The following is a 15,776-nucleotide window of genomic DNA, read 5'->3' as shown; positions in this document are numbered from 1 at the left end:
CAGGCCTGCATAACTGTGGGAATTGAAGCACAAAGAGACTACAGCTTTACGTAAACTCAAGCCTATCTACGCCAGTCAAAGCCATTAGTGTGTGTGTGATACATAAACACTGGCCTATCTAAGCCTGTTAAAACTATTAGGGGTAATTGTAGTGAATTATACCATTGATAGTTATCAAAGGGGAACCACTGCGTGCATGTGTGTGTGTCTCTGTGTGTGTACGCTACAGTGACACACAGCACAGCTAACTGAGGACATTCTAATGTACTGAACATATCAAGGAATCTATTTCCTGTTGTTATTGGCTAGAGTCAGTAATGCACACAGGCACAAACACACACCTTTCACATAAAGCATAGTTATATTACTATACTGAACAAAAATATAAACGCAACATGCAACAATTTCTACGATTTTACTGAGTTACAGTTCATATAAGGAAATCAGTCAATTGAAATTAATTAATTAGGATCAAATGTATGAATTTCGCATAACTGGGCAGGGACACAGCCATTGGTGGGCCTGGGAGGGCATAGGCCCACCCACTGGGAAGCCAGGCCCAGCCAATCAGAGTTTTTCCCCACAAAAGGGCTTTAATTACAGACAGATATACTGCTCAGTTTCATCAGCTGTCCGGGTGGCTGGTCTCAGACAATCGCGGTCCTGGGCTGGCGTGGTTACACGTGGTCTGCGGTTGTGAGGCCGGTTGGACGTACTGCCAACGACGTTGGAGGTGGCTTATGGTAGAGAAATGAACACTCAATTATCTGGCAACAGCTCTGGTGGACATTCATGCAGTCAGCATACCAATTGCACGCTCCCTCATTGTGTTGTGTTATAAAACTGCACATTTTAGAGTGGCCTTTTATTGTCCCCAGCACAAGGTGCACCTGTGTAATGATCATGCTGTTTAATCAGCTTCTTGATATGCCACACCTGTCAGGTAGATTGATTATCTTGGCAAAGGAGAAATGCTCACTAACAGGGATGTAAACAAATTTGTGCCCAACATTTGAGAGAAATAATATTTTTGTGAGAATGGAACATTTCTGGGATCTTTTATTTCAGCTCATGAAACATGGGACCAACACTTTACATGTTGCTTTATATTTTTGTTTAGTATACAGTATGTATATGCTTTGGAAACATTTCAATGTACTTATTTGTGTTGACTTTAATCAACTAAAATCTCCTTTAAACTATTTTCTCTCAACCAATTCATTGTGTTTTTTCTTAACTCTTATATAGATTTTCTTTGTTGTTGAAATCATTGGTGCTTTTGGTCCTTCCTCACAGATTTAGGGTCAATCCAAAATTACATTATTCACTCAGGCTAAAAGCAGTGCAGTATGCGGGAATGGGGTACTATTTGGAAAGCAAGACGTATACCCTTTTTATACTATGGTACCTGACCCAAACTAAACTGTGCTGGCTCAAATGTTATTCCAGCAACTTTGGCTCGGCCCGGTTTGGTTCAGTAGTGTGAAAAGCCATTTTGATAGTTTTGGGGTCCTACCATTGGGTGATCAGCCAATGAGGAATGTCTGAATCGATGCCTGTCTGAAAATACACGTTATCCTCCGTGATGCTATTGACTTTAGAACATGATGAGGTCACTAAGCTTCCTGATGATTGTTAGTCTTTGGAAACACGTCACAGGTCAAAATTCCCCTGGTCTGCTCTGTGTGTGTGTGCGTGCGTTTGTGTGTGTGTGTGTGATTGCTAGTCTTTGGAAATAATAATAATAATAATAATAATATGCCATTTAGCAGACGCTTTTATCCAAAGCGACTTACAGTCATGCGTGCATACATTATAATTATTTTTTGTGTATGGGTGGTCCCGGGGATCGAACCCACTACCTTGGCGTTACAAGCGCCGTGCTCTACCAGCTGAGCAACAGAGGACCACAGACCAGACAGGGACAAAATTCCCCTGGTCTGGTCTGCCCAACAATACACTCCCACAAGACTGTGTACCCAGCCTCAAACAAAAACACTCACAGCTCAGATACGCACACACACAGCTCAGATACACACACACATGCACGCGCACACACACAGGGGTCCGAAATTATTGACACTCTTGATAAACACCCTTGCTCACAAGTGGCGCAGCGGTCTAAGGCAATGCATCTCAGAGCTAGAGGCGTCACTACAGACCCTGGTTCGATTCCAGGCTGTATCACAACCGGCCGTGATTGGGAGTCCCATAGGGCGGCGCACAATTGGCTGAGCTTTGTCCGGGTCTGGCCGGGGTAGGCCGTCATTGTAAATAAGAATTTGTTCTTAACTGACTTGCCTAGTTAATAAAGGTTAAATATATAAAAAATAAAGATGAGCAATAATGACTGTATAAAATAAATAATTCAAATACTGAGTTATATTGTATGCTCAATTTGTTTTGAAAATTATATCATTTTATACTAACACAATTGCTCAGAGAAAGAGATTTGGTTTAACAAGTAATAATAATTTTTCTCAAAAAGGTAGGGGTCAAAATTATTGACATCCCTAAAGATTCTTATAAATAAAGTAGTCAAAAGTTGAGTATCTGGTCCCATATTCCTAGCACACAATGTCTATAATCAAGCTTGTGACTACAAACTTGTTGGATGCATTTGCAGTTTGTTTTGGTTGTGTTTCAGATTATTATGTGCCCAATAGAAATGAATGGTAAATAATGTATTGTGTGATTTTGGACTCACTTTTATTGTAAATAAGAATATAATATGTTTCTAAGCCCTTCTACATTAATGTGGATGCTACTATTATTACGGATAATCTTGAATGAATCGTGAATAATGATGAGTGATTTAAGTTACATTGGGTCAAAGATCATACCCCCAAGACATGCTAACCTCTCACCATCACCAAAAGGGGAGGTTAGCATGTCTTGGGGGTACGATGTTTTACCCTCTGTAACTTTCTAACTCATCATTATTTACATTTTACATTTTTAGTCATTTAGCAGACGCTCTTATCCAGAGCGACTTACAGTTAGTGAGTGCATACATTTTCATACTGGCCCCCCGTGGGAAACGAACCCACAACCCTGGCGTTGCAAGCGCCATGCTCTACCAACTGAGCTACAGGGGACCCATTATTCACGATTCACTCAGTATTATGATTATCAGATACTCACACAAACGTGGCGCGCGCAAACGTAGCTTGACAGCAGGTTGGGAGACAAGATTCTCCGGAGGAATCGGATAGAATGGGACAGACTGCTCTAAAATCTAATTCACATATAAGCCAGGGTAATTAGTCGTCCCGCATCTTCCCAATATAAATTACCATTACCTGCTGTCTGCTGTGCCAGGGTAGTGTATGGGCCCAGTGTGTGTGTTTGTGTGTGTATGCGTGTGTATATACGCATCTGTGTGTATGTTACCTGTTGTCTGCTGTAGAGTGCCAGGGTAGTGTGTAGGGCCCAGGATAGAGCTGCATGGCAGAGGGGGGGGCAGGGAGGGGAGGAGGGGGGACGGGGGTAGAACTGTGGGGAGACTCCGTTGATGACAGCTTGGTCAGGTGCCACGAGTGAGGCCTGATCACAGGCACACTGCGTCTGGAGAGAGAGCGAGAACACACACATACAGGTGAGGGAGAATGTAACTACAGTAGCTACATAAGGGGTAATGTGATTTGTCGGTTCACCCAAAAGGAATCCGTGTACACCCTAAAGGAAGTACGATAAGCAGACAGTGAGTGTGTGCCTGTGTGTGTGTGTATATATGCCAGGTAGGAGCCTGGAACTTCGGTGAGTTCCCGGGAGATTCCTGCTCATAAATGGCCTATTATTCTGAAGCTATTAATAACTTCGGAATAACGCACCGGGAATAACCTCCTGGAATAACTCGAAAACGTTTTCCTCTCAGGAGAGAATTTCCACTGATGGTGAAAACAAACTAAAACACGGAATTCCAGGTATATTCCGGGAACATGTCTGAGGAGGAAGAACCCTGATGGAGGAAGAATACGGATCTGGCACAGACGGAAGTCAGAACACTTGGGAATATTTCTGTTTATGATTTAAGGCAATTCATTAAAGTAAACTGAGTAGTTCCTAAAATTGCTCCTTTTGTATTTCTCTCAGGACGATTATGTGTTTGTGTCCGTGCGTGCGTGTCAGAATGATTGTCGGTTCCCTGAAAATGTTCCTCTTGGTATAGTTCAGGAATTAGGGAGAGAGATTTTGGAAGTTCCCAGATGGTATAAAACAAACACTATTATCATTTATTCCAGGACTAACAATGGAGCTAAGATTAGTTTCGTCCCAGGACTGTTAAAGAGCCCAGATTGGGTCTGGAATGATTGATGACTATGAAAACAAAGCTAAAATAAAATAAAAACACAAGAAGCAAATATAGTGTCTGGGAAAACCGGCCCATACTGTATTTAGAGATATACTGTACTTAGAATCTGATCCATTGAACTACACTAGGAAATACATGAAGAAAAGTTATTTTGAAGTATACTGCAGAAGACAAAAATTAGAGATATTTGATATCCAAATATCATATTTATCTTCTGCAGTATACTTCAAAATAACTTTTCTTCATGTATTTCCTAGTGTAGTTCAATGGATCAGATTCTAAGTACAGTATATCTTTAAATACAGTATGGGCCGGTTCTGAAACATGACATGAAATACATAAGTGAAACAGAGAGTTATAAAAAAAAATATTGAAATGGAAGAAAACAAACACGTTATCTAGAGATGTATTATAGTTCTACTGTACTCAGACAGAGTGTGCACTGACCTAGTCCTAGTGTTACATTTGTCAAGCAGCCAGATACAAAGGAAAGGTTAAATCGCCCCCTTACATACCAAGCCACAGTTAACCTGATTAGCCAGTTAGCGACTGGAACCAATCAGTGTCGGACACCGTCTGACATTCAGGAAATCAAATAAACTTCACAAGACAAGACCGTCCTTAGTTCTATTTATAAACACAGTCTACAGAACAGTAGCTGAATGCTTTACTCTGACTGATGGACAGATTGCAAGATAAACCATTTTCCATGGTTTATGTTTACTTTGACCCATAAAACATTGTGAATGTATGACTGCGTGAAACACTGATACAGAAACAACTGATATGCTGTACGTGGTAGAAGAAACTAGAACAGCTGACTGATACTGACTCCTAAACTAGATTCAAGTTGAAGAGACTAGATTGAAGGTCATTTACTCTGAGTCATAATGACACCGAGTAATGAAATGAGACACATTAAGACAGACACACAAAAACAGAGATCAGACACACACCCAGTCACACCCAGTCACAAGTTCAAAGACACAAAGTGGAGTGAAGGTAGAACAGTACACACTGCACAGAAGGGAGAAGATTAATGGAAGGTAGAGGATCAAAAAGAGAAAAGGAGAGGCACTAAAGAAGGAGATAAGAGGAAACAAACACCCCATACTTTCTAACTGTTTCCGAGTCAGTCTATAACCTACCAGAAAGGATCCACACAGAAGAGGCCCTAGTCACACCTGATCCTAGAACCGTGTCTACTGGGTCACAGTCAGGGTCAGGCCCAACCTTAGTTCAACCATAGACTGGTCTGAGAGCAGTCCTTATAAAGACGCCCAAAGATCTCCAATCCAACACAGACGACAATGGACTTAGCCCAAAGAAGGTGGTCCGGCTACGTAGTACTGTTTATCAAGTCTTCAACTTAACATTTCCACTGCGGTGTTCAAAAGAGGCCAAGACCACAAACAATAAAAACTGTTGGGATAAGAAGCTCCCCTAAGTTCTCAATCCTCTTGTCTCCTTCCCTCCTTATTCCAGTTCTCTGGCCTTGCCAGGTGGGTTTGGTTCTGTCTCTAGGAGTAGTTCAACAGTCCAAACCCTAACCCTATTAAGAGAGTTTGGTTCTGTTTCTAGGAGTAGTTATATCCTTCGGAGTAGCCCTACAGTCCTCCAGAATGTGTTCAAAGTCATTTCTCTCTCTGTGGTCCATCTCAACTGACCTAGACTCCAATCTGGAAAAAAAACTACCGACAAATCTCATCTACCCCCTCGTCCCTCTCTCTCCCTTCCTCTCACCGTCCCTCGCTTCAGTCACATAGACCAAACATAGCTCTCTCTCTGCCTTTGTTTCCCCCCATCCTCCCTCCCTCCCCCACTCCCATTCAATCCCTCTATCTCTCTCTAGGCAGAATACTGTGAGTGACTCAGGGGGAGAGGAAGAGAGAGAGAAACAGAAAGAGAGGCAGAGAGGAAGCTATGTTCGGAGCAGATAAAGACTGGGACGCTGTTAAAATAATACCCAGAGTTCCACAGTGTTATTGTTCCACACAGGGAAATACGCAGAGGTACTTCCTGTCTAGAAGAGAGAGAGAGGGGGGAGGGAGGGAGAGAGAGGGAAGAAGAGGGAGGAAGGCAGGGGGGAGGGAGATAGAGAGAGAGAGTGGTGGAGAGAGAGAGAGAGAGAGAAAGAGGGGGGAGTGGGGAGAGAGGGGGAGGGAGGGGGGAAAGAGAGTGGGGGAGTGGGAGAGAGAGAAAAAGGAAGAGACCAGTTTTGGAACTACAGAAACAACAAGAGAGAACATTTCAGAGGGGCACAGAGGGAGAGAGAGAGAGAGAAATAGAGGGGTAAAAAGAGAGAAGGAAGAGAGGAAGAGATGAGTGTTATTGTGGCATCCAGCCAAACTGGTGTTTTCTTGCCCTTTGCTGAGTAGTGATAGTACAACACAGAGATGAGAAGACCTCAGCAGGGTATGTATAGGAGAAAGGGAAAAAGAGAAGGAGAGGAGAAGGAGAGAAAGAAGGGAGAAGTGGGTAGGCTGTAGATTCTAAGTGAATCTGTAGAACTCCTGGTGAGGCCTCCCGAGTGGCGCAGCGGTCTAAGGCACTGCATCACAGTGCTTGAGGCGTCACTACAGCCTCGGGTTCGATCCCAGCCTGTGTCACAGCAGGCCGTGACCGGGAGATCCATGAAGCGGCGCACAATTGGCCCAGCGTCGTCCGGGTTAGGGGATGATTTGGCCGGCTGGGATGTCCTTGTCCCCTCGCGCTCTAGCGATTCCTTGTGGCGGGCCAGGCACCCGCAAGCTGACTTCGGTCGCCAGCTGTACGTTGTTTCCTCCGACACATTGGTGCGGCTGGCTTCCGGGTTAAGCGAGCAGTGTGTCAAGAAGCAGTGTGGCTTGGCAGGGTCGTGTTTTGGAGGACGTATGGCTCTCGACCTTCGCCTCTCCCATGTCCGTACGGGAGTTGCAGCGATGGGACAAGACTGTAACTACCAATTGGATATCACGAAATTGGGGAGAAAAAAGGGGTACAAAAATAAATAAATAAAACAATACAGAACTGCTGAAAATTTACTTTAACAACATCCAGAACAGTGGGAGAAGACTCCCATCGAGAACTCGCACAAACACACACACACCATATTAGTCTGAACCTGGGGTTAAAGAGGATTTCCAGAGGCCACCTTTGCTGCAATCTTCAAACGTGTTTGTGTGTGTGTGTGTTTAGATTTCTTACATACCGTGCTTTCTTCAGAAGGACGAGGGTTAACTATAGTCACAACCTCAACACCCCCTTCTCCCTCCCTCCCCGCTCTCACCCCTTCTTCCCCCTCTCACTCTCTCCGTTTGTGTTTAGACTGCAATCAGCGCATATTTGTTTGCTTTATAGATCCCCAGTTCGTATGTGTTTCTCTATGTACCAGACTGCAATCAGGCAGTTTGTTTGCTTTGTGGTCCCCCACCACACACACACACACACACACACACACACACACACACACACACACACACACACACACACCAGTTAATCAGTGCAGGGAGACTAAGGTCCATTCCAGGGGGCTCCGTCAGGAAGGGTGAAGTCCACAGCAGGACAATACCCTGTTTGTTACTGAGACCGTGTGTGTGTGTGTATGTCTCCCCCCTCTCTCTCCCGCTCTCTCTCTCTGTATATCTCACTTACTTACTCTCTATATCTCTTTTAAAAAGAAAGGAATGTAGTTGAAAATGCCAATGTGACAAACACCACCCCCTCAATTTGGAACCCTCCCCCCATACACACATCCTATTTTGCAATATAGAGGAATTTTCACTGCAGTACAACATGGCGATCTCTGTATTCATACTATTATATATTAACAAACGTTTAGCTTGTAGATCTACAGGTAATTGCCAAAATAAAGGAAACACTTAAGTAAATGAGGGATACAAAGCATAGTGAAAGCAGGTGCTTCCACACAGGTGTGATTCCTGAGTTAATTAAGCAAGGGTCATATATTAAAATGCCCAGTTGCCCATTATTTTGGCTACCATGGCTAGAAGAAGATATCTCAGTGACTTTGAAAGAGGGGTCACAAAGGAGCATAGGGGGTTAAAGAGTATGTGTGTGTGTCTCAGTCACCAGATCTCAACCCAATTGGACACTGGGAGATTCTGGAGCAGCGCCTGAGACCACGTTTTCATTACCATCACCAAAACACCAAATTATGGGATTTCTCATGGAAGAATGGTGTCACATCCCTCAAATAGAGTTGAAGCTGTTCTGGCAGCTCGTGGTTGCCCAGCGCCTATTAAGACACTTTCTGTTGGTGTTTCCTATATTTTGGCAGTTGCCTGTATATCACCATTGTCACTCCAGAGAATAAAACATACGAGTGGTCTAGCCTCTGCCTTCAGAGCAAATTCCAGTGTTCCAGTAATGGCATGAGTTCGAATCATGCCCACACCCTTCTACCATCTCTCTTCCTTACTTTCTTGTGTGTCCTCACCATATCTATCCAATAAACTCGAAAAATATATACGGAACAAAAATATAAACGCAACATGTAAAGTGTTGGTCCCATGTTTCATGAGCTGAAATAAAAAGATCCCTGAAATGTACCATTTAATTTACCATCTGACAAGATCCTATCCCTCTTCCCACGAGACACGCACATCTTGTGGGCATGTGTCGTAGTGTGTGTGTGTGTGAGTGCGTGTGCGTGTATGTGGAGGGTCATGTGTCATTGGAATCCCTGTTTAATAGGACAGCTAATAGAAACCATGAGGAGTCAGCTGCAGTAATTACTATAGCAGGCCACACGCAGAGAGGACACACACACATAAAAGAGAAACGCACAGACACGAAAAGAGACGAAACATACACACACAAAGAGAGAGACAAAGGCATAGAGCCGAAACACTCACTGAGAGACACTAACAAACACAGAAACACAAATACTGAGACACACACACAAAGACGATTTCTGTCTGCTCCGCTGAGCGCTGACAGGGCACATTTAAACTGTGACAGAATCCTGCATCTAAAACACACACACACACCCTGGGTCTGATTAGTGGTAGAGAATGTTATGGTTTGTCTTCCTCTGGGAAACGCATTAAAGAAGAGAGGAGTTGATGTGTTGAGTTAGACTAACTGTGTCCCAAATGGCACCCTGTTACCTTTATAGTGCACTACTTTTGACCAGGGCCCATAGGACTCTGGACAAAAGTAGTGCACTTTATAGGGAATAGGGTGCCATTTGAGACACATTCAGAGAGAGGAAGAAAGAACGGGGGATGAGATGGGTTAAGTTAGAGAGAGGAAGAGGCCTTAGGAATGGCAGGAATGCCCATTGTTTGGTCAGGAGGAGGAGGGAGGTAAGGGGGTTAGGGTATTGTTTTACCCGGTCCTTGGCACAGTGGGGTAGGTGTGAAATCAACTCAAATCAACATATTTGGTTTGATGTTACTTAAAGGTTACTTTTTTTACTTGCACAATTGTCCCTATCACTTCCATTGATGGTTAGCTAGCAGTGGCTAAAATGTATAGTGGCTGTTTAAAGAACCATAGATTACAGTTTGTCTTGGCCGATAGACTACTTTTAGGGTGAGGAATCATCTAACTAGCCTCGCAAGCCGCCTGATCTCGCGAGCTTACATGAATGTTCCCTGCACGGATATCAGTCTGGCCACGACCAGTAAGTGAGAACCTTAGCTGTCCACTGGGCCTTGAGGAGTACCAATAGCCACCAGTCTAATAAATCCATTCAACTAGGAAAGCCTGGCCTCGTTGGACTCCCCTTCGTGCCAATGTCATTTGGTTGTGTTGCCTTGCTGCCTTGGCCCTCATATGTCTCTCACGTAGCCCTGTGTGCCAGACTCCTGCTCATGGTGTTGTTCATGCACTGCTTGAACAGCACGTGTGTGTTGATAGCAGCCAAGTCCCAAAAAATGTAGAACACTGCACAAGGCCAGCGGCGAGTTCCTCCTTTCACCAAGTACGGCCGTGCCATCTGAGTCTAAACATTATCCGACACTCGATCCTTTACCAGATATGGAAAGCCGTTCAGCATGAATCAGAACACTAATCATCAGAGATGTCATGATCCATTTCTTCCCCGCCATCCGAGTCGTTTTGATTCAGATCTTGTAGCAACGCTAACGCAGCATGTGCATCCATTCATCTTGGTCTTGCCATTGTAAATTACACACACTCTCACTGTGTAGCCTACTCCAAGGAAGCCTAGATTAGACTAATAACACTGCTTGGATATAGGGTACATTGTTTTGAGATTATAATTAGAATAGATGAATACATTAGAATGGCCCGCCCTGTTCTTCATTCACAACTCACCCATTCTCCCCCATCATACTATACTTCATTTTTATTTCATCTGTTATATGTGTGAAATTAGTTGTTACAGTTTATGTTCAGTTTCGAGGCAATTATCAGAGTGATTATCAACTGGGCATGGCACATTCAATTATCGGCGAAGGAGCAGAGCAGGCCGGGGAAAACCATTCAAACAATGACATGCCCTCCTAAAACTGGTTATAACTCCAGTTCTGTTTGTCATATTAACATTCTAACAACGATAGTGTGTTATATAGACTTATTTAGAAAAAGTCAAGGACGAGGGGGATATGACTTTAAAAATGACAGAGTAATTAAACATTTAAATTCGTTTTGAGTCTATGATGCTCTCTGCCTTTCTAGTGTTAATACTGTACACACAATCACAAATAAATCCATTCATATTTAGTTTAAGAAGGTAAAAAAAAACATGACACAAAGAAACTTATTGCAAAATAACAGATTAGCATGTTTTGAGTTATATTTATCAGTGCTTAGTAGCCAAGGCTATGGCTGCGCGATGCCAATGAAATCAACTTGTTCATTTAGCAGACATCACAGGCCTTGCCCTACCACAGTCAACACATATTTTATAGTAGGAATATAACAGTAGATAATAGAATGGATATTTTCCCCAAATGGCTATTGCTGATTGTCACCAGTAGCCTACTCCCGAGGAATGCACAGAGCAATGGTTATTCTAGGAAAACGTTACATTTTGAAAGAGAGACCATCCGTGCAAAAATAGGTTAATTAGAAATACTTGGAATCTGCTCTTTCTGATACGGTAAAGCAATCAAAATGTCTGGCCTGCATGGACCTCTGTAGGATGATATGAAATAAGTCCTATTTGGAAAGCTCCTCGCTTCTTTGTCAATGCAATGCTGGTCATTAGTCTCTTTTGACAATAGTCTATTTCATCTTGTTTTTAGGCCACATCTGTTATTATTATTATTATTATTTTGAGAGAAATTAGTTTCAATATATACTGAACAAAAATAAACTCAACAATTTAAACAATTTTACTGAGTTACAGTTCATATAAGGAAATCAGTCAATTGAAATAAATAAATTAGGCCCTAATCTATGGATTTCACATGACTGGGCAGGGGCACAGCAATGGGTGGGCCCGGGAGGGCAGAGGCCCACCAACTTGGGAGCCAGGCCCAGCCAATCAGAATTAGGGCTAGGCGATATGGCCTAAAACTCACATCTCGATATTTTCAAATTTATGGGCGATACATGATATACAGTGCCTTATAAAAGAAAATATTCAGACCCCTTGACTTTTTCGACATTTTGTTAGGTTACAGCCTTATTCTAAAATGAATTACATAGTTTTTTTCCCTCATCAATCTAAACACAATACCCCATAATGACAAGGCAAAAACTGTTTAAAATTTTTTTTGTTGCAAATGTATTACCAACAAAAAACAGAAATATCACATTTACATAAGCACTCAGACCCTTTACTCAATACTTTGTTGAAGCACCTTTGACAGCGATTACAGCCTTTAGTCTTCTTGGGTATGACGCTACAAGCTTAGCACACCTGTATTTGGGGAGTTTCTCCCATTCTTCTCTGCAGATCCTCTCAAGCTCTGTCAGGTTGGATGGGGAGCGTTGCTGCACAGCTATTTTCAGGTCTGAGTAAAGTGACTGAATACTTACAGTTGAAGTCTGAAGTTTACATACACCTTAGCCAAATACATTTAAACTCAGTTATTCACAATTCCTGACATTTAATCCTAGTAAAACTTCCCTGTCTTAAGTCAGTTAGGATCACCACTTTATTTTAAGAATGTGAAATGTCAGAATAATAGTAGAAAGAAAGATTTATTTCAGCTTTTATTTATTTCATCACATTCCCAGTGGGTCAGAAGTTTACATATACTCAATTTGTATTTGTTAGTTTACATATACTCAATTTGAATTGTAACTTCCATCAATGTAATTGTCTGCATCACTTCCAATCGCCCATATTTTTTTCCCCCTCGCAAAAAAAAAAAAAAAAATATATATATATATATATATATATATATATATATATATATATATATATATATATATATATATATATATATATATATATACACACACATATACATACATACATACATACATACATACATACATACATATATACAGTGGGGAAAAAAGTATTTAGTCAGCCACCAATTGTGCAAGTTCTCCCACTTAAAAAGATGAGAGGCCTGTAATTTTCATCATAGGTACACGTCAACTATGACAGACAAAATGAGATTTTTTTTCCCAGAAAATCACATTGTAGGATTTTTTATGAATTTATTTGCAAATTATGGTGGAAAATAAGTATTTGGTCACCTACAAACAAGCAAGATTTCTGGCTCTCACAGACCTGTAACTTCTTCTTTAAGAGGCTCCTCTGTCCTCCACTCGTTACCTGTATTAATGGCACCTGTTTGAACTTGTTATCAGTATAAAATACACCTGTCCACAACCTCAAACAGTCACACTCCAAACTCCACTATGGCCAAGACCAAAGAGCTGTCAAAGGACACCAGAAACAAAATTGTAGACCTGCACCAGGCTGGGAAGACTGAATCTGCAATAGGTAAGCAGCTTGGTTTGAAGAAATCAACTGTGGGAGCAATTATTTGGAAATGGAAGACATACAAGACCACTGATAATCTCCCTCGATCTGGGGCTCCATGCAAGATCTCACCCCGTGGGGTCAAAATGATCACAAGAACGGTGAGCAAAAATCCCAGAACCACACGGGGGGACCTAGTGAATGACCTGCAGAGAGCTGGGACCAAAGTTACAAAGCCTACCATCAGTAACACACTACGCCGCCAGGGACTCAAATCCTGCAGTGCCAGACGTGTCCCCCTGCTTAAGCCAGTACATGTCCAGGCCCGTCTGAAGTTTGCTAGAGTGCATTTGGATGATCCAGAAGAGGATTGGGAGAATGTCATATGGTCAGATGAAACCAAAATATAACTTTTTGGTAAAAACTCAACTCGTCGTGTTTGGAGGACAAAGAATGCTGAGTTGCATCCAAAGAACACCATACCTACTGTGAAGCATGGGGGTGGAAACATCATGCTTTGGGGCTGTTTTTCTGCACAGGGACCAGGACGACTGATCCGTGTAAAGGAAAGAATGAATGGGGCCATGTATCGTGAGATTTTGAGTGAAAACCTCCTTCCATCAGCAAGGGCATTGAAGATGAAACGTGGCTGGGTCTTTCACCATCACAATGATCCCAAACACACCGCCCGGGCAACGAAGGAGTGGCTTCGTAAGAAGCATTTCAAGATCCTGGAGTGGCCTAGCCAGTCTCCAGATCTCAACCCCATAGAAAATCTTTGGAGGGAGTTGAAAGTCCGTGTTGCCCAGCGACAGCTCCAAAACATCACTGCTCTAGAGGAGATCTGCATGGAGGAATGGGCCAAAATACCAGCAAGTGTGTGAAAACCTTGTGAAGACTTACAGAAAACGTTTGACCTGTGTCATTGCCAACAAAGGGTACAGTGAGGGAAAAAAGTATTTGATCCCCTGCTGATTTTGTACATTTGTCCACTAACAAAGACATGATCAGTCTATAATTTTTATGGTAGGTTTATTTGAACAGCAAGAGACAGAATAACAACAAAAAAATCCAGAAAAACGCATGTAAATAATGTTATAAATTGATTTGCATTTTAATGAGGGAAATAAGTATTTGACCGCTCTGCAAAACATGACTTAGTACTTGGTGGCAAAACGCTTGTTGGCAATCACAGAGGTCAGACGTTTCTTGTAGTTGGCCACCAGGTTTGCACACATCTCAGGAGGGATTTTGTTCCACTCCTCTTTGCAGATCTTCTCCAAGTCATTAAGGTTTCGAGCCTGACGTTTGGCAACTCAAACCTTCAGCTCCCTCCACAGATTTTCTATGGGATTAAGGTCTGGAGACTGGCTAGGCCACTCCAGGACCTTAATGTGCTTCTTCTTGAGCCACTCCTTTGTTTGCCTTGGCCGTGTGTTTTGGGTCATTGTCATGCTGGAATACCCATCCACGACCCGTTTTCAATGCCCTGGCTGAGGGAAGGAGGTTCTCACCCAAGATTTGACGGTCCATCGTCCCTTTGATGCGGTGAAGTTGTCCTGTCCCCTTAGCAGAAAAACACCCCCAAAGCATAATGTTTCCACCTCCATGTTTGATGGTGGGGATGGTGTTCTTGGGGTCATAGGCAGCATTCCTCCTCCTCCAAACACGGCGAGTTGAGTTGATGCCAAAGAGCTCGATTTTGGTCTCATCTGACCACAACACTTTCACCCAGTTCTCCTCTGAATCATTCAGATGTTCATTAGCAAACTTCAGACGGCCCTGTATATGTGCTTTCTTGAGCAGGGGGACCTTGCGGGCGCTGCAGGATTTCAGTCCTTCACGGCGTAGTGTGTTACCAATTTTTTTTCATGGTGACTATGGTCCCAGCTGCCTTGAGATCATTGACAAGATCCTCCCGTGTAGTTCTGGGCTGATTCCTCACCGTTCTCATGATCCTTGCAACTCCCCGAGGTGAGATCTTGCATGGAGCCCCAGGCCGAGGGAGATTGACAGTTCTTTAGTGTTTCTTCCGTTTGCGAATAATCGCACCAACTGTTGTCACCTTCTCACCAAGCTGCTTGGCGATGGTCTTGTAGCCCATTCCAGCCTTGTGTAGGTCTACAATCTTGTCCCTGACATCCTTGGAGCGCTCTTTGGTCTTGGCCATGGTGGAGAGTTTGGAATCTGATTGATTGATTACTTCTGTGGACAGGTGTCTTTTATACAGGTAACAAGCTGAGATTAGGAGCACTCCCTTTAAGAGTGTGCTCCTAATCTCAGCTCGTTACCTGCATAAAAGACACCTGGGAGCCAGAAATCTTTCTGATTGAGAGGGGGTCAAATACTTATTTCCCTCATTAAAATGCAAATCAATTTATAACATTTTTGACGTGCGTTTTTCTGGATTTTTTTGTTGTTATTCTGTCTCTCACTGTTCAAATAAACCTACCATTAAAATTATAGACTGATCATTTCTTTGACAGTGGGCAAATGTACAAAATCAGCAGGGGATCAAATACTTTTTTCCCTCACTGTATATAACAAAGTATTGAGAAACTTTAGTTATTGACCAAATACTTATTTTCCACCATAATTTGCAAA

At 42.7% G+C, this 15,776-nt stretch overlaps 1 protein-coding gene across 1 annotated transcript in view; it reads right to left on the bottom strand.

Annotated features, from left to right (window-relative positions):
* shroom4 (shroom family member 4) overlaps nucleotides 1-15,776 on the bottom strand; it is a gene marked incomplete at its 5' end in the record, with an annotated part of 126,749 nt that overhangs the window by 16,219 nt on the left and 94,754 nt on the right. The window contains one exon of the mRNA XM_084165798.1: nucleotides 3,394-3,567. Within this exon, the coding sequence (XP_084021924.1) occupies nucleotides 3,394-3,567 (174 nt within the window). The remainder of the gene's footprint in view (nucleotides 1-3,393; nucleotides 3,568-15,776) is intronic.

Source organism: Coregonus lavaretus (assembly GCF_964263955.1).
Source record: "Coregonus lavaretus genome assembly, chromosome: 7".
Classification (NCBI taxonomy): Eukaryota; Metazoa; Chordata; class Actinopteri; order Salmoniformes; family Salmonidae; genus Coregonus; species Coregonus lavaretus.
The sequence above is the reverse complement of the archived record's forward strand: the minus strand, read 5'-3'. Positions and strand labels throughout refer to the sequence as shown.